This window comes from Emydura macquarii, unplaced genomic scaffold (assembly GCF_026122565.2).
Source record: "Emydura macquarii macquarii isolate MOO-44397 ecotype Brisbane River unplaced genomic scaffold, CSIRO-AGI_Emac_v2 contig_2897, whole genome shotgun sequence".
NCBI lineage: Eukaryota > Metazoa > Chordata > Testudines > Chelidae > Emydura > Emydura macquarii.
The window spans coordinates 36,721,445-36,741,881 of record NW_027133034.1 but is presented as its reverse complement, the minus strand read 5'-3'; the positions used below and the strand labels follow the sequence as shown (position 1 = coordinate 36,741,881).

Genomic DNA, 20,437 nt, shown 5'->3' with positions numbered 1-20,437 from the left:
TTTAATCTTTCTCTGGCTACTGATGGGCACCTCTTTCAAGTGACAGGCCTACACCTGCACTTCACCCAGAGTAGAATCCCACATTTCACCCCACTTTTAGACTGGATCATCAGTTTACCGACCATAGTACCTCAGCAAGTCCATGCCATATACTTGTTTCCAGGAGTTGTGACCAGTTTGAGAATGCAGTGACAGAACAACTTGTTCAAAACAAAGTATTTATCCACAGAATATAACAAGCAGAGAAAAAAGGGTTACCACAACAAAAGTATAAACACACATTGTCTTATCTACACTTAGCATTTGCTCCTCCCTTCATTTTTCTGCGGATCAAGTTCCAGCCTGCTTTTCTGCAGACTGTCTCCCCTGACTCATCAGAGGCTCATTTTAGACTTTCAGACTCTGTTTTTAGAGTTCCCACACAAAAATCCCTAGGGATTCAAGCTGGGGTCTTTCTCACCATCTTCCCTTCCTCTGCAGAACCTATCAGGTCCCAGTTACATATTACAAGAGATAAACTTCAAAAGAATTATCACCTCATTTGTCTGTTTGACTATCAGCAATCTGGACTATTTCTAGTCTAGCTTTTGGTTCCAGCAATCCCAGGCTAACCAAGACTAATTTAACTTTTAGTTAACTGTTAGCCAGCAATCCAATAACCACCAAGTTCACAGAGACAGATACATAGCATTCATAAAATTACTATAGATCTCTCACATTCTTCAGAAACCACAGTGCAACAGCTACCCATTATAAAATAAAATCATAATAATTAATATATAGCTCCTACATAGTGCTTTCCATCCAAAGTTCTTTACAAAGGAAGTTAGGATCATTATCCACCACTTTACAGGTAGGAAAACTGAGTCACAGTGCCGGGAAGTGACTTATCCTAGGCTACCCAGCAGGCTAGCAGCAGAGCAGAGAACCGAATAAACATTTCCCCATTTAGTCCAAGTCTTAGTTGAAGGATATCTGTAACATATGTTGCCTCCAATCCATCATCTGAGTCCTAGTGGGGGAGGACAGAATGGTAATCTCAGTGTAAAAAATATGAGAAGGAAAAAGAGCCTTGGGTTTTCAATTTGGAATACAGAGGAACTTCCATCAGACTCTTGGCAAGTGGCTAGAAAGATAATCAGAAAGGTGGGTAAATGAAGTAATAAAGCTCCAAAGATCAAATAATTAATGTCTACCTAGCAAGCTCTCTGAGATTCAGTGAGTGGAACTCTAAATCTTTCTCTAGTCAGACAGTTAATATGTCAACAAGTTTTATTAGAATTTCATTTTCATATAATTAACAGGCTCCTTAGTTCTTTTTCTTTGTTAAACAAGATGGTCTGTGGGAAACCAATGTATTTATAAAACTAAATAAAATTTTAAATAAATCTCACCTATACTGTAGGATTCTCAGTCATTTTTCTGTGACTTAGGTTCAGCATCCACTGATAAAGCACAACATACACAATCTCAAAAGGTCAGTTTGATATTTAAAGTTTACAGAGCTGCTACTGACAATAAATGTTCAGATCCTATGCTGTTTCATGGCTGGCAGTGATTGTGTTTATTTTTAAATCATAATTGTGCAACTAAATGTAAAATATCTTTTGGTACACACCGCCCATGAGCCAATTGCAGAATATCTTTATAGTCCATATAGTTGTAAAATTCATTGTGGATTACCCTTAGGCATACATCAATCAGTAAATTGTCATCTTTGCATTTTCTATATTGATTGAGCAGAACAGTTGAACTTTTTTCTCCTCTTCTTTCTTTCTTTAAGTTATATTTATAACAGGACATTTATTTATAGCAATCTAAAAGCAAAGATCATAATAAGGGAAAATGCATCTGATTTCGTTCCCAGATGACTATCTCGGTATTTTTCTTTACTATTAAGTTATGGATTTCAGCTAAACCATGTTATAAAAGGGTACTGAGTCTGTCATTGTGGTTAAATTAAAAGACACATGATACCAGTGATCTTTTGGATGAAATGTAAATCCAAAGTTCTGACCCACTTGCAGTTCTAGACATCTGCGTAGTTTTGCTGAGTGCTCTCAAATAGCTGGTTCATTTCACCCCAAAGATGACTGCATTTCAGTGTTTGTGTGCATGTGTGTGAAATTATTCCTGTGGCCATAGTCTTGTGCTCCCACATCCACAAGCAGATGGGCCCTGAATGGCAGTAGAATTAGTACAGTACTGCTGTAAAGGGTAATCAGGAAGGCAGAGAGGCTGAGAAACGTGGCCAGGCTGCAACTATTGCACATCATTGAGCTGCGTTCTGTGGGGATTGGGACACCATCTGCATCAAGATAGTTTTGTGTGTATATGAATAGAGAGACGTATATTTTATATACAAACAAAAATCTTCAATCCCTTTGCAAAGTACTAAGTCTTTCTGTCTGGGAGCTCTTTACAGGCCAGGGAATGGAATTTTCCTCACAGGTGACTCTATAGCTGCTGCATGTGTGGAGGGAAGGTTTTAGTAGTTTGGACCCACATAGGTGCTCAGATAACACAATAATGAACCAACTATAAGAACCTTGCGGGAACAATGACTATCAAGATCATTATGCAATATGGTCCCCATTTTTCGCTAAGACAGTAAGTGAGAATTCTAAGCAAGCCAGGTCTTTAAAATGAATAAACTCCTCGCACATATAGAGGTCACCAGAGAAGCAGACTTGATATCAGAATCTGTCCACAGTTGGGTAAAAAAGTCTTGATCCAAGGCCAAGTTTTGTTTGGATTGATTTTCTTTATTGGTAAAGGTAAGCTAACAAAAGAGTCTTTAACCAGAACAAGTACAAATTGAGCATGTCCAGAAGAGCTATCATTTCTGACCACACTATGCATTATAGAACAGTTCTGCATTAAAGCTACATTGTTTCATTGATGTTCTGTTTGGCTCCATGCAACTCTGTGAGTGAGTTAAGATGAGGTATTGAATGACTCATGGGACATGTAATGGAACATAAGGTGTTTTGCTTCCAGGTTCCCAGTTCAAACCCAGTCAACATTGGTAATTACTAGATTTTTTTTTTTTTCATTTGAAGGCTGTTGGAAGGGAGGGAGTCTTATGAGATCTTATGAGAACTGTGATCTCAGTCCAGTTTCCAATGGAAATGTGTCAGCTTTAACCACCATTACAATTGTCATCAATTAGCACCCTGCAGAGGTCTCAAGGACTGAACTACCCTCATTCTAGATGAGGACTGAGGAATACTGACAGGGCAGAGAAAGGAAACTTGCATGGATATTGCCCATGCCATACCTGTTCTGCAGATAAACAACAGAGTCCTTCAGAGCTGTCAAACTTGCATTTTTTTAAAAGAACAACACTGTGATAGGGCACGCAGAGGGCCAGGCTGCCTACCAATTAACACACCTGATTTCCAGCCCCTTGTTTCTCTGACCAGAAAGCAGGGGTGCCTGGTTCCTGAGCTTAGGCTGGGAATCTTCTGGTATCCACCTGAAACTGGGCCCCAGCCCTTAAGGGGGTGTAGTAAGGAGACTCCGGCCCTGCCTCTAGCCCAGAGTCCCATGGGAAGCAATGCCTGCTGGGTCCTCTGGGTGGAGAATCTAAGTCCACTGCTCTGAGCTACTTCCTACCTATGTCTCTTCACTTTGGGGCATAACCCCTATAGTCCAAACAGTCAACTTGAGTAGCACCCTCTTGTGGAGCTTTTGCTCCATCCTGCACAGCCTCAGGTTCCACGGGACAGTGCAGGTGTAAGCCCCACGATGTTCTTAAAGTCAAAATAGCAAAGTTCACTCTCTGATGGGTGCTCCCCAGTCTCCTCTACAGTCTCTCCCAGTCAGGAGTGCTTCTCCCCAGCACTTGTCCTGGCTGTCAGGCTTGTAGCGATACATCCCCAAGGAGCAAGGCAAAGCTACCTTCTGCTTCTTCCTCAGTCAGCCCTGAACCGAGCCAGCTTCTCTCCTTTTCTTCCCCCTAGAGGCCTGGCATTGGCTGCAGATGTAGCAAGGCGGGTATAGCTGGGCCCATAGGCTTTCTTTAACCCCTTTTCTGCTAGTGTGGGATTTCTTTGCTCCATCATACACAATTACAAGAAAAATACGAAACTGTGCTATGCCTTGTATTTCTGTAACCTGAGCAATAGGGATGTTCCTTTTGGTCTTCATTTGACACTGAATAAAGGTAGTATTATAAAACTTTATTACTATTATTTGCATTGTGGTAGCACTTAGGAGCCCAAGTCATGGATCGTGACCCCACTGAGCTAGGCATTATTCATCCGTTGAGCACCATACACACCATCACCCGTGTCAGTCTTCTCACTTTTCATGGAAAGCCTTATCTTCTAACCTAACCAAATAAAAGTTTTGCCATTGCCTTCAGTGGAAGTAGGACTGGGTACCCAGGGAAGATGTACTTTGTTTGTCCAAGGTCCAATTATGTGTTGTTTAACTAGACTGGGATGTGTGAGTCCATGGGCATTCATCGGACGAACTCCTCCACTGTCACGCAGCTGCACCTGCAAAGGGCCTTGTCTTCCGAACACCTTTTGTTGATTTGCACTGAATGAGTGGATGGAATATGCAAATAATTATTGCCATTATTACTTATTTGTATTACAGTAGCAGCGTAGAGGCATCAGTTAAGAATCTGAGCCCATTATGACAATCAGGGTTCAGATACCCCAAAGAATAAGCAGCTGAATTGACTGATTGTATCCTGTGCAGATAACACAAAGCTGGGGCGGGGGGAGCCAACACTTCAGCGGGATCTTGATAAAATTGGAGAAGGGCTATAGACAATAAAATGAAATTCAACAAAGACAAATGTAAGGTGCTACACTTAGGGAAAAAAACAAATGTACAAATACAGAATGGGGGATACCTGGCTTGGCAGCAGCGCTGCTGTAAAGGATCTTGGAGTTGTGGTGGATCATAGTCTCAACACGAGTCAGCAGTGTGATGCTGTTGCAAAAAAGCAAATGCAGTTTGCATTAATAGAGACATAGCATGCAAGTCCTGGGAGGTGATAGTACCGCTCTACTTGATGCTGGCTAGGCCTCAGCTGGAGTATTGTGTCCAATTTTGGTCACCAATGTATAGAAAGAATGTAGAGAAACTAGTAAGGATCCAGAGGCCAGTGACAAAGATGACCAAAGGGATGAAATGCAAGCCATATAAGCAAAGGCTGAAGGAACTGGGTACGGTTCATTTGGAAAAGAGGAGATTAAGGGGGAGACATGATAGCAGTCTTCAAATACTTGAAAGGCTGCCATAAAAAAGAGGAAGAAAAGTTGTTCTGTCTTGTAACAGAGGGCAGGACAAGAGGCAATGGCGTTAAACTACAGCATAGCAGATTTAAATTAAATCTCAAGAAAAATTTCCTTACTGTAAGAACATTAAGACAATAGAATAGACTGCCTAGAGAGATTGTGGAAGCTCCTTCACTGGAGGTTTTCAAAAGGAGGCTGGGTAGCCATCTGCCTTGGATTGTTTAGACACAACAAATCCTGCATCTTGGCAGGGGGTTAGACTAGGCAGGGGGTTAGACTAGATGACCCTTGCAGTCCCTTCTAACCCTATGATTCTATGCAATGTTATTGTGTTATAAAAACATGTTGAATAAGGTCTTTTATGAAAGCTTGAAATATTCTAAACTTGAATAATCATAGGATATGTATACAGACTATGGTTATGATTTTATATATTTGCATATGTAGAGAACTGTGCTCGTAAAAGCTTGGACTTCACCTCACAACAGGACAGTGAATGGTCAGACAGGGAGACACATTTCCCAAGCCAGTTGTTTACATGAAACCACTTCAAGCACCCATCCATTGTCCAGCCCAAGAAAGAACAATGGTGAACCATTAAAGTTAATGAAAAAACGTTGAAACATCCCAGCTCTCAAATCAAGAAGGGGTTTCCATGCTCTGAATAAACATGAGTCATCAGGGATTAAGAGGGGGAAAAAGCCTTTAATAATTGACTTGTGTCTGTATGGTTTGGCATCCAGAAACTGAGAGACAGTCACTTGGTTCGCAGATGGTGTGCATGAAATGCTTGACCCTCCCTATGGCTAAGGGCTATTCTGGGAAACTGTTCAAAGGTAATAGGTAACTTATATTAGAAAAGGGACTGTATCTAATATGGAAATGTAAAGCCTGAGGTTGTGTCTTTAAGTTTATTTTCTATGTAACTTTGTAGAGGGGTGACGGTCGCTCCCCCCCCTCTGGGTCAGAGGGAGGCCACACCACCTCATTCACTCACCGTCTATTGGCAGGGGAAATTAGCCAATCAGATGAGTAGCAGTCTATTGCTCTTGCCTCTCAGGCAGGGCAGGGCTGGACAAACAGATTGTGGCCCAGTGAGGCTTCACACAGGCCAGGGTGAGGCTGTCACCCCAGGGTTGGGGTGGCAAGGGGGAAGGGGAATGCAGGCCCTCCCGACTTTACCACATCCCAGCCCAGGGCCCTAACGGTGGCAGGGCGCTCTGCCACTGGGTCAGCAGGGTTCCAGCCAAAACTCTCGGACCCAGCTGCAGGCCACAACACAACCAGACAATTGTCTGGTTCTCCTGGACTCCTTCCTACCCTTCTTCCTTACAGTACCTGGGCCTTAGGGTCACAGTCAGTCTCCCTGGGGTAAGGCCCTCAGCGTCGCAGGCGGCAGGCAGCTCCTACAGGTCGCAGACAGCAGCAGCTCCTCAGTGTGCAACGATCAGGCTTGAGCCCCAGCATCGGGGGAGAGACATCCTTCTCCAACAGCTCTTTCCTAAGTGAGCTAGAGAGGCCCTGCCTTTTGTACTTCTCCTCCTGCCCACCCATTTCTGGTGGGAGGGGTGAAGTTGGTCTAGCCCCGCCCCCTTGCGTAGGAAGGGTGGTTCCTCCCCCCTCTGGCTCTGAGGGAGGCTACACCACCTCACTACAAACTTGTATATGTTTGCTTTCCCTTCTTATTTCATCTTTGAATCTGTGGCTTTTCTATTAAATAAACCTTTTGTTTGTTTTTACGCCAGGCAGGTCTCTGTTATGCAAAGTGGATAGAGCATGTTCCGCAAAGTGAACTGGTGACTGGGGGGTCTGGTTTCATACCATGGGCAATGATGAACCAGAGGGGAATAGTCAGAGTGTCTAATAGTTAAGAAATTGGGAAGGACAGATGTGGGGAGACTCAGGACTGAAGGGCTATTGGTGTCACCCAGCAAGGAATAACTAATCCGGTAAAAGCATGGGTGAAACCTTGTGCTTGTAGGCTGGCTACTGGTGTCAGGGAATTGAACCATAGCTGCACCGCACCAAGAGCCCCAAGGTTACTGGGAAGACAATGACAGAACCCCTTACTCGTCTGAGTGATCCCCAAAGCATCACGACGCTGTACAAACAGATTAAAAAAAAAAGACAGTCCAGGCTCCAGGGAGCTCAGATAAATCTTTCTGAACACAGGGAGCAGCATGTCACTTTGCAAAATGAAGTGTATGTTATTCCCATAATCAATAAGATGATAAAGGTGATATTTTCCCCTGCAGGACAGGTCTATATCATTATCAGCTTCTCTTTCCACCCATTATATTTTTTGTTGCTATATGACAGTATGTACTTATGTCCAGTCAGTCTGTAGAGTGCTGTTAATAAATTAATCTGCTTGTTTAAAAGGTTTACGAGCTAGTAAGAATACTCCCTCATCCTGGCGGATTTACATCAACGATTATTGTCATGGAGGTTGTATAATAGAGAACAAGGGCAAGAAAAAGAGACACTTTTGTCATGCTGGCTGGATCAGAGGGGCCCTTAAGGTGTATTCAGGAGCTCTGATTATTCCCTTCTACACCAGTCTCACGTTGGGGGTGTCATGCTGGTTAGATTTTGGGGGTGGGGGGGCGTTTAGTATATGGTTTAACATCAGTATGTCAAAATCATAATAATTTATGTGAGATATGCCATGTCAGGTACTGTTAGAAAGGTTATAATGGGTTAGGTAAGATGATAATACTTCTGTTCATGTGTGATATGTGTAAAGGAAGTTATGGACATATTTGAGATATCTGTATTTCAAATTGTGCTGCCTGGGCAATACCCCAGACTGGATGGCGGCAGGACAATAGCCTGCTTAATGGCCCATTAAGACATTCCCAGGTGCAAGAGGCCTGGGGGAGAAGCCAGGGATATATCTGATGAGTCACCGTGGCTCGCTCATGTAACTCTGAACTCCGTTTTGATTCCTGTAAAATTCCACTGACAGCATGGCTAGGGCCAGAGGTTATATAAAGCGGCGGCCTGGGAATCCATGTTGTCTTTCAGTCAGGATTCAGCTTCAGCTACCAACTTACCTCTGGATCAGCTCCTCTACAACTGAACTGAAGCTGTGAAACAAAGGACTGAGACCCATCCAATTACTGGATGTATACCAGAGGAACTGTACAAGCCTGCAAACTCCACAATTCTTCTAAAAACCTGATGTATATAGACTTTTAATCATTTGTATGTATCTGATTACTTTAATCCTTTAACATTTCTTTTATGGTTTGTTTCTTTCTTTTTATAATAAACCTTTAGTTTTGGTTACTAAAGGATTGGCTGGCAGCGTGGTATTTTGGGTACAATCCAAACTTATATTGATCTGGTACTGTGGCTGACCCTTTGGGGTCAGAGGGAACCTTTTCAGTAAAGAGCATAGAGTTTAAATAACTGGTCTCTGTACTGGACCTAGTGGCTGATTGGGAGACGGAGACTGGAATGCAGTAAAGGGGGCTGTGTGTATTTGTATACTGGCTTCTTAATAACCAGTGTGGGAAGTCAAAAGCACTGTTTGTGGCTCCTTGGGAAGTCTGGTTTCAGTGCCACCCACCAGTGCTGGGAGAATCTGCTCTTCTTTTGCAGCCTGCCCTGACCTTGGCATTTCCAAGTGGCTACCCCAGGCATGGACGGGTCACAACTTGTTATTTCAGTACCCTTGGTGTCAAATATTGACCTTACTGTAACTATTATCATGTGCAAGTGTAATGTGCAGCATATTTCAAATCTAATGTACAATGGTCAGTCGTCAGCCTCATTCATATGTTACCTTTTCTATACTGTGTTTTTCTGGACAGGGCCCAATCTTTCCTTCCTGCAATTCCCATGATTCCTGGAAACAGAGTGAATCTTCTAGAAAACCGGTTGTCCAGTCAGGAGAGGACCACAGCTCTTCTCCTAGATCAGGCCTTTCGAATCAAAGATGACATTGTTTCTTATCTTCAGGGAAGTAAGGGCCATCAGCAGGGGGAGGCAACAGCACAACAATTGCTGGAAAACCACATACAGACTATTACAAGCATAGTTAAGAAGCTCAGCCATGATATAGAGGTAGGTCTATGTATGTTCTTGGAGCTGGTGGGATTTGTTGCATCTCTAGTTTCCTATGATTCAGTCAGGACCAATATATTTTTCAACTATAGAAAATTACTTAATATTGTGTAAACAGCTAATATTAATATATCTTTGCTCTCCTTGGGAGGCCAGCTACCCACTGTTGCCTCAGTTACTGAACATGGACAGTTTTCAGAGGCTTCTTGGCCGATAGGACTGCTTCAGATTCAAAAGGTTAGATTTTATCCTGTGGCTAAGATATGCCTCAGCCTGGACATCAGGGAGCTAATTACAGTTCCCTGATTCTCTCCTAGCTCAGCCCTGAGTCCATTATAGTTTACAGTAGCCTGGGGACTGCTCTAAACTACATCAGCTGGCAATAATTCTAAATAATTTATCAACCAAATGAGGCTAGCCAGAGTACAGCAGCACTGCACCCATGCTCCCTCCTGCCTCTGGCACACCTGGCCTTATGGGAATGAGATGTCATAGCCTTTATGCCAGCTGAGACTTCCCCTATGCAAGTGGCATTCACAACTGGCCAAATATAGACAAATTCAGGCCCTCTTTTGTTTCCAGAGTGGCACATAAGGCCTTGAAAAGGGAGAGGATTTGGCCCAAAGATTCTGCTGTTTAAAAGTTGGAACATGCTTGGACTTGTTAAAAACAGATGGAGACATAACATACCAGTTGGCCTGATGAACAGAGAGACCCAATAGTTGTTTAGGGTTTTGTGATGGAGCGAATTTCAAAAGATTTGTATCCAAACTCTTTGGGGCTGGATATCTGCCAGGATCAAGGTTTTCATCAGATTTCCAATATTTCATTATTTCAGCTGGACCAGGGAACACCCTCTTTGACCCTATGGGAGTACTCACAGTTCCATGTGAAACCAGGGAATGCAGAGGCTTGTGAATGTAAAAATAAAACATCTGTTAGAACTTTTTCTAAGATCAAAGGTTCAAGTTTTGTTCACTTACAGTTTTGGGTAAAATGAGTGATCTAGTCCAGGGAAAATAAGAAATAACCTGAACATTCAGCTAAGATTTGAACCAAACCCAAACTGAACTTCGAAGTTCAGATTATTTGGTTACATTTATTAATTTTCTAAACCCAAATGTTCTACTATTTCATATAATCTACACTTAAAATGTAGGTTGACCTAGCTACATTGCTCATGGATGTGAAAACTTTTGTGCCTGTGTGATGTAGTTAGGTTGACCTAACCCCCACTGCAGACATAGCTAGGTCAACAGAAGAATTCCTGGTTAGAAGAATTCTTCCATCAGGCTAGCTTCTGCCTCTTGAAGAGGTGGGTTAACTTCAGTGGCAGAAAATCCCCTTCCATTCTTGTAACATGTTTATGGCCTGGTCTACACTGCCAGCAGTGTTGACAGGAAATACACAAGCTACGCTGTGTCAATGGAAAATTCCCTCCAGTTGACACAGCATTACTCTTTTTTTGGGGGGATGGATTTACTCCATCGGCTGGAGATCACTTCTGGGATCAATTGTGCGGATCTCCACTGCCCGCTCAATCGATCCAATTGCATTGATCTGTGGAGCCCGATGCAGCTCTGGCAATGTAGACAATACCCTATGCAACAGCATTACAGCAGCACACCTGCAGCGCTGTAGTGTAGACGTAGCCTTTTTATAGGAACATAACCAAATGCTGTTGAACCTCAAAACTTAGCTCAAGATTGGGAAGAAAGTTCAAGTCATACCTTATTTATCTGAACTCTTTGACTCTTCCTTACCCACACTGGAAATGAATCTGACCCTAGCCTTTGTAGTTTAAAAAAATGTATTGGCTTTTGTTTTTGTTTTGTTTTGTTTCTGAAATCTCTCTGTACTTCCTGGCTTCCAGAAAGAGACCACTCTTCTAATTTTCTTGTCCTGAGAGATACTAATGTCCTCCTCTTCCCACTGAATTCAGTGGAAGTGGGAGGGCACTTAGCAGACTCTGGGAAATACTCAGCACCTCACTATGCCCTTTCAACTGCCTCAATAATTTCAGATAATTTGAACAAACATCTGAACTTCTTGGGTATTCATACAAACAAAAATGAATCTGGGAAGCAGTGGCTCGCTTGAAATTAATTTGAATGAGGTTTGGGGCTTGTGTTTATTTTATATCTGTTTTATTTTAGACATTCAGATATTGCAGTGATGAGCAGCAGTATAAAACCATAAGATTTGTTTTATATCAGCTGATTCCCCTAGCCCTACCTGGGATGGTCAAAATCAACTATGTATGGTTCTGTGTTTTGCCAGAATCATATCCCAGATGTTATTCTCACCCTACAATTCTTTTGTCTGATTATAAGTTAATTTCTTTAGGTGCAGACTTCAGGTACAGTTTTGCTATGTGTGATGATTGTGAGGGTTTGACAAGGGGTAACTCTTTACAAAATTATACAGCTGAATCTTGACTGTTAATGTCTCTTGTGAACTATTTGATGCACTAATAGCAAATTGAAAACCTAAAACACGTTAGTAACCCCTCTTGCTTGAACTTTAACAAAAGCCTTTAATCATCCCATATTTTTCATGAGTTATCTTTAAATGTTATGCTCAACACCGTGGTAATTAAATGGCAAGACTGACAATTTAAACTATTGAACCTTCAAGAAATGCTAATGATATAATTCTCAGTAATATGCCAGAAATATGGAAGATTGGTAGCAACTCCAAGTTCAGTTGCACAGAAATTTTCACTTAAAATTCCTCTATTCCACACTTTAATGACTGAATTTGGCCTCCAGATTTGCTGCAGCCTTAGTTTCCCACCACACCAAGACAACAGTGCCAGGGGGAGCCCATCAAGCGGTCCCTTCAAGCCTTGGCACACAGCTCCTTCACAACCCACGCCCCTGGATAGGACCCATCCATCCCTCCCTCCCATCCAGGCATCTACATCCAAACCACTCATTTTCCATCCCATATTCTCATTAACCCACCTTCATTTTCCCTGGAGCACCATGGAAATTGTACTTTGATACTTCCTGCCCCAAAGAGCTTACCATTTATTTGTTCTGTTTATAAAATGCCTTTCAAAATGGGACCCGTCCATGATGCAGGCTCCTAGGTGTTACCACAATACAAATATTATTTTTTATTATTATTATAAAAAATAAGGAGCTAGGTGGTGAGCACACATAGGCTTAAAATCTTCATCATTCATAGCATTTTTAAAAGATATGTAAATGAAGTAATTTACCCCCTCCTCTCCAAAATCTGAGTACTCTAAAACTGTTATAATCTGGGGACGTTCTCTAACCTGGAATTCGTCTTTTTAAATCCACCAGAAAATGTAATAGTCGTTATTAATTCAGTTTTTGGCAAAGGCAGCTAATAGGAAGAATTTAAGTTAAAAAACTGTTCTCAGAACCATCCTGACATTTTGATGACATCATTAATGATGCTTAGCACAAGGAGGTAACCACAATAGAATCATAAAACAGTGGTGGCTGGTGTTGCGTAAGACACAGCAGGATAAAAGCAATCAGTGTTTGTGAGATGGAAAACAACAAAACCATGAGTGAATGAAACACAATTCAAGCTTCTAGAGGATTTCAAACCACAGGCAGAATCATCAAAATTAAAAACTGCTTTTTTAAATACTTACCATTGTTCCTTCAATTATCATAAAATAATAATAGATCACTTAAAAATGATTAAACACTGACTTTGACCAACAGTGAACAGCTTTCACACATGCAGTTATTTGAATATATTTCACTCTTCCAGAGTTGGCAAGTTGTGGGAATTTAATAACTGTTTGGGGTCCAGGGAATTAAATGAAGAACTGAAATAGTGATTTCTCTCAATAAATAGGATATTGGTGCTTTTCATCTTAATAAATTACAGACACATACTGCTTTTGCCAACCAAAGATCAAGTGTCTTTCATTCAACGTTTCTATCTTTATGGATTTACCACATCGAATTTGCCTTGTTAGACATACGACAAATGAATCATCTGAGCTGTGCTAATACACTTGACCTTTTGAGAATAACATTTTTCTGCCAAAGAACAAAAATAAATGTAAGCTCATTAGTTCTGACACTATGTGCATTGTCATTAGAGCTGTACACACAGAGTGAAAAGATTGTCATTACATTTTGCTCTCAAAATTTCCCAGCCCCCTCAGTTTTCCCATGATCCACCTCTCTCGAGCCAATGCTAGAATGCCTCCTTCTGCTGCAGAGATAGTACAGAGCTGATGTTGGGGCCATTTATGTTAAGGGTACTCTCTGGTGGTAATAGGGCCCTTATGCCTGCCAATTTTGTACCAATCTAAGTGGTATAAAAACATAGGGCAACCATGAATCAGGCCTATAATTTTTTCTGACTCTTTGACAGCGTGTTAGAACAAGTCAAAATTGTTTCTGTTAACTCAGGAATACCTGGGATGGGCTCAGACAGTCTGGGATTCAGAACAAATGCGGTGTGACTTTCATCTCTATTACTTCCACAATACAACCAAAGTCAGCTCAATATCTGAAATGAACCACAAAAGCTGCCTTCAGAACTTTTGCTAAGTTCTGTGTAACAAAGAAAAAATGGTAGCCAGCTTCAGTGATAATTTTACTGATTCAAAAATGTTGCATTAAGCACTGCATGTTTCAGGAAGCTCCAGGAACTTCACAACAGGCAAATCTCAAGTGATTCTCATTTCACATAGGATGTTTTACTCAGGTCTAATCAACAGATATCTTGAAAAATCTGCTACTGTGTTTATGCAGTGTAGGAATTTTCAATGTATATGTCTTCTCTCCTCTTCAGCTTGGAACTCATCCTAAAATGTTTACTCATCTCTGTTAGTTATATCAGATGTACCGCATTATAGGTGGGGCTAGTAGCACTGCCTCATATTAAGTTTGCCTTCCAGTTCTCATCATACGACCCCTGTTTTCAGTTACTTATAACTTTGCCAAACCTTAATTTCAAGTTGAAATTTCCCTTTCCCATGTTGGTTGTCTGCCTCAGATTTATTATATATATATATATATATATATATATATATATATATATACATACACAAAATGGTATAGTCACTTCTGAGAAAAAAGACTAGTGAAAAAGGTGTTTTGCCCATGTTAAAAAAAAAATCACAAAGTTGTACTTTGGACATATTAACTGCTATATAATGATAAATCTCTGGGGGAAAAAGTCAGGTCCTAAGCATCTCATAGATTCATAGTTTGTAAGCCATGAAGGGACCATTATGATCATCTAGTCTGTCCTCCCGCACATCGCAGGCCACAGAACCTCACCCATCCACTCCTGCTGTAGGCCCATAAGTAGGCCTGGCTGAGTTACTGAAGTTCTCAAATCTTCATTTAAAGACAAAGTTACAGACAGTCCACCATTTACTCTAGGTAAAACCAGCAAGAGACCCATGCCTCACACTGCAGAGGAAGGCTAAAAACCCTCAGGGTTTCTGCCAGTCTGATCTGGGCGAAAATTCCTTCTCAACCCCAAATATTATCTTTATTTCTCTTGTACTCATTTCTGACTTTAATACCTTATACTTGTACTCATTTAAAATCTCTGTCTTAGTAGTTAAGTTAACTTGTTTTCTTTTTTAAATCAAAACTAATCCACTGTTGCGTTTAAACTGAACTGTTTATGTAACTCCAGTTAAAGTAGCGAACTATTGAATATTGACCCCTTACAGGGGCAACAGACCTTTAATATCTGGAGAGGGCTGGAGAGTGTAGAACACACGTTTTGGGGGAAATTCAGGACTGGGAATGTGTTGAGGTCACCCTGCAAGTAGTAACCAAGACTGGTAAAAGCCAGAGTGAGACTGGAGTGTTGCTGACAGGCTGCTCAGGTCAGAGTTGCTGGGCCAGGGCTGTAGCTATACACAGACACTCAGAGAGTGAGCTGCACTTGCATGTTGGTAGGCTGTTTGTGAGCAGCCCAGGATGGGAGCTACAACTGCAAAGCATTGTGAGGCACCCAGGATTACAGGGCAGGCAGTGACAAACCTCTCACTGGTCTTGTTTACACCCTGGAATGTGACAACCTCCCTGCAGTCTGACAGTTCACCTTTCAGCATGACCCTTGTAGTTTACCATTTAACCATTTCCTTACCCACCTTTTGATTCTCTTATTAATCCCCATTTTTGGAAATTTAACCATGTGGTACAAATGCTCTACTCAAATCCAGGTAGATTAAATTTGCTGTCTTTCATTTGTCTATAAAATCAGTTCTCTTCTCAAAGAAAGGTATCTAGTCTGGCATGATCCACCTTTTGTAAAACCATGTTGTATGTTATCTCAATTACCATTTCCCACTATATCCTTAAATACCCTCGCTTTTAAAATTTGTTCTAAGACCTTGCATACAATTGAGGTTAAACTAACAGGCCTATGGTTTCCTGAATCACATTTTTTCCTTTCTTAAATATAAGTACTATATTTGCAGATTCTCCAGTATATAGGGTGCGATCTCTGAGTATTCTTGGATGGAGATTATCTGCCCTCTTCCCTCCCACGTTTGGTCCCACTAAATTATTAGAGTTTGGCTTTTACTTTGGATATGGTAATTTCTATTTCCATATCCTTGTTCCCTTTAGCCATCCTGCCACTTTCCCTAAGCTCCTCATTACTCTTATTAAAAACTGAGACAAAATTTTGTTTAGGTGTTGGCCATAACTAGATTATCTTTAATCTCCACCCCATCCTCAGTGCTTAATGGTCTATGTCTTTCCCTGTTTTCTTGTTATGTATATGGCTAAAGAATCTTTTACTATTGGTTTTTATTTTCTTTGCAAGGTCCAACTCTGCTTGGCTTTTGACAGTTCTCACTTTTCCCCTACGCTGTCTGACCTCCAAGAGGTAGCTTTCCTTGCTGATACATCCCTTCTTCCATTCCTTGTAGGCTTTCTGCTTTCTCTTAATAACCTGTTTGAGATGCTTGTTCTCCCAGTTTGGTCTGCAACCTACACATTTTTTCTCCTTGCTTGGGATGCATGTTTCAGATAGTTTCTGCAACTTTGACTTAAAGTAATTCCAATCCTCCTCCACATTCAGATCCTTGATTTCTTCAGTACAGTTTACTTCCTTACCTAATTTCTTCATTTTTTAAAGTTTACCCTTTTGAAATCAAGGACCTAATTGCAGACCTATTTTAGTTTGTCCTTCCATTCAGTTTAAACTGAATTAACTCATGATCACTTGAACCAAAGTCATCCTCTACAACCAGTTCTTTTAAGAGGTCTTTGCTACTCAACAATACTAAATCTAAAATGGCATCACGTCTTGCTGGTTCAGTGACTATTTATTGAAGAAATCTGTCAGCTATCACATCCTGGAATATCTTTGCCTTACCATTATTAGTAGTATTTGTCATTCAAATACTGGGAAATTAAAGTCTCCCATAATCACAATTATGATGTACAATTTATTTCATTAAAAATATTAAAAGAGGTCTCTATCCATATCCAGGTTAGATCCTGGTGGTCTGTAGCACACCCCAAGCACTATCCCAATGGAGCCTCTGTTACCTTTCTTCCTCAAAGTGATTTTGACCCAAACAAATTCTGTTTTATCTATTCCATCACTTCTTATTTCTTTACAGTCTACCTTGTCAGTCATTAATATACAATGCTACTCCACCACCTTTATCTTTATTTCTATCTTTCATGAACAGCATCTGTATTCCGGTTATGACTACTATTCCACCATGTTTCCTATATCCCCATAATGTCTGGTTTCACTTTCTGCACCAGTAGCTCTACTTCCTCCATTTTGTTACCCAGGCTTCTTACACTGGTAAGCAGACATCTTAGTCATTTCTGCTTGGCTTCAACCACATTCCTTGCCAGATTAGAGGCACTCATTTTACAGCCATTATTACCTATCTAGCTTACTGTCATTAGTGTTGGTACTTTCTCCTACACTTTGCTGTTCTTTTCTCCATTGCTGTATTCTCTTTTACCTGATTTTCATCCCACTCAGTATTGGAATCAGGCATGGAGATTACATAAGCATCTTCCAACTGTCTCCCACAAATTGCTAGTTTAAAGCTCTTTCAATCAGTTGTGCCAGCCTCCATCCCAGAAGTCTATTTTCCTCCCTGCTCAGGTGGAGTCCATCCCATGAGAACAGTCCTCCATCCGTGAATGCCTCCCAGTGATTGAACATCTCAAAACCCTCCTTATAGCACCATTGCTTGAGCCATCTGTTGATCATCATGATCTTATCTCATCTTCACTGTGCTGTAGGGACAAGTAGAATTTCACTGAAGATCACCTGAGCCCCCATTTCTTTAAGTGTCTTCCTCAACCTGGCATAGTTTCTTTGATGCATCCCAGCAAGAATCTAGCAGTATCATTTGTTTCCACGTGAAGGACAAGCAGTGGATTCTTTCCTGCTTCCATTAGGATTCTCTTCAGCCTCAAGTTCACATCCCATATCTTAGCTTCCAAAATTTTGAGTACACAAAATAAATAGATATTTTTTACCTTAATCTCTCTGTGCCTTACTTACTCATCTGTAAAATGGGAATAATACCACACCCTCACCTCACAGGATTTTTATTAAAAGAATTTAACATGTGTGAAGCACTCAGATATTATAGTGATGAGCACTTTTGAAAAGCACCTGAGGATATTAAAAACTTTGTCTTCAGAGTAGGGTTTGAATACAATATAGTAAATAAGGTGTGGTACAACACATTGAACAATGAGGATAAAATAGTTCATTCTGTACACTTGAATGAGGCACAGGTCCTGTAGAAAAAATAGCATGAAATCATGTAATTAAAGACTGAATCATAATGTATATTCATAAAGGGGGCAAATGTCAGGATTTACTAACTTTTGATTGCTTGACTTCGCAACTTTAGTGTTCTTGTAATGTTGTTTTTATTTGTGTAATTCAGATAGACACTATAAAGGAGTAAAGCTGTACTGTAGAAATGGAAATGAACAGTTTGAAAGCTCCTGCTTTAAATGATGATTTTGCTAAACTTTGAAATAATAATAAATGAATAATGAAGTGGTAAACTAAACAAGCTAAATTGATGTGACTATGATTTATAGGTTTTGGAGAAGCAAATAAGAACAAGAGATAATGTGACAACAGGAACTACTTTTGCTGTTCAAAGTCTGGACCATAAATACCTACATGGATTTGGAGACCTGCGTGGAAGGGTGGCCAGGTAAATAAAACATAATGGACCTGATTCTCATTTACACTGCTCTAGTTGGGTAAAGGGGCCTTAAAGTATAAAATATATTTACTCCCTTTTACACTGCCAGAGCAGTGTGATTTAATGAGAATCAGATCCAATGTGATAGTAAAATATATAATGTTAATGAATAATAACCACATCTTTCGGCCTCAGTTCCTCTTCAGAAACTTAGAACATTTTAGAGATGTTATCCTTGATGTGCTGGCTAGATTTCAACATGAGTAATTGCATCCCCCTACCTAAATTCCCTATTGTTTCAATTATGTATGACATAGAATTCCTCATTTCCTCTCCTAAAACTGAGAACAGAAATGCTATCGTACAACAGTTAAGCACTGCTGTGTTCCTCCCCCGAGATGAATGTGTTTTAGAGGTAGATGAAGGGATTGCTGTAGTCTGCACAGTGTATTCAGTATTTTGGAATATGTAGATTAGTGTTGCGCTCGGGAAATTTTCAGGATGCTAGGGAAAGATTTACCCAGACTCCTTCCCCAAAGGCTATGCTGTGGCAAATACTGGCCCAGAAAACTTGCACCCAATAAAGAGGAGCTCCCTGGCCCACTGAAGTTAATTTTTACTAAATCTGGGAATACTGGGGAAATTCCAGAAGACAATATTCAAAAAGGGCAAGCAGGATGTTCCAGGCTGCTTAGCCTGACATCAGTGCTGGTCAAAAGAAAGGAAAAGCTGACATGTTATTCAATTGAAAAAGAATTAAATAACTGGACTATAATTAATGCCAGTCAATATGGTTTTATGACAAATAAAACTGACAATTCTTCTACGAGCAGGGGCGTGCGCAGGAATTTAAATGCCAGCATTTTTGGAGGGGCACATTCTGTGCAACTGCTGGGATCCGGGGGAGCTCTGTGTTCCCGCCCCTCCCACTGGGGCCACAGGAGCCAAAGGAGCTCTGTGTCTCCTCATGTTTATTGGGGGGGCCAGTCCTCCTGCTTGCTCCCCTTGTGCACACCCGTCTATGAGATTACAGATATGGTTGATAAAGGCAGCTATGTAGATGTAATATATTTAGTCTTTTGTAAGGTGCTTGGCTTAGTACTGCACAACATTCTGATTTAAAAATACACTACACAATATCTATAGGGCATACGTTGGCTGCATTAAGAACTGGTGAACAGACAGATCTCAAAAAGTAGGGGACTGATGATTGAATGCAGGTGTTTCTAGTGGGGTTCTGCAGAAATTGGTACTAGTCCTGATTCTATTCAACATTTTTATCATGATCTGGAAGTAAATATAAAATCACTGCTAATAAAATTTGCAGATGACAGGATAATTGGTAGAATGGTAAATAATGATGACGACAGTTCAATCTGGATCACTTGGTAATGTAGCCTTATTCAAACAAAATGCAGCCATATGCATCTAGAACAAGGAATGCAGGCCATGCCTACAGGATGTGGGGGTGTATCAGGAAAGCAGTGACTGAAAAGGATTTAAGGGTCACAGTGCAGTTAAACATGCGCTCCTAGTGCAATGCTGTGGCAGGAAGAACTAATGTGATTCTTGGATTTATAAACAGGGAAGTAGTGAGTATGAATAGGGAAATTATTTTTACCTGTATCTGTGGCATTGGTGAGACTGTGTATAAGTACCTTTACAGGGAGAAAATACTGCTCCTAAAGTGTTCTTTAATCTAGTAGAGAAAGGCCTAATAAGACCCAATGTTTGGAAACTGAAGCTAGACAAACAAAAATTTTAACAATGAGGATAATTAACTACTGGAACAAACTACCAAAGGAAGTGGTAGTTTCTCCCTCTCTTCTTGTCTTCATATCCAGTCTGGATGACTTTCCAGAAATCATGCTTTTAGTCAAACAGAAATTACTGGGCTCAATACAGGAATAACTGGGTGAAATGTAATAGCCTG

At 40.8% G+C, this 20,437-nt stretch overlaps 1 protein-coding gene across 1 annotated transcript in view; it reads left to right on the top strand.

Moving 5' to 3' along the window:
* Window positions 1-20,437, top strand: part of FAM81B (family with sequence similarity 81 member B) — a 64,941-nt gene that overhangs the window by 17,989 nt on the left and 26,515 nt on the right. Inside the window, exons 3-4 of the mRNA XM_067568972.1 lie at window positions 9,077-9,329; window positions 18,395-18,513. Of these exons, the coding sequence (XP_067425073.1) occupies window positions 9,077-9,329; window positions 18,395-18,513 (372 nt within the window). The remainder of the gene's footprint in view (window positions 1-9,076; window positions 9,330-18,394; window positions 18,514-20,437) is intronic.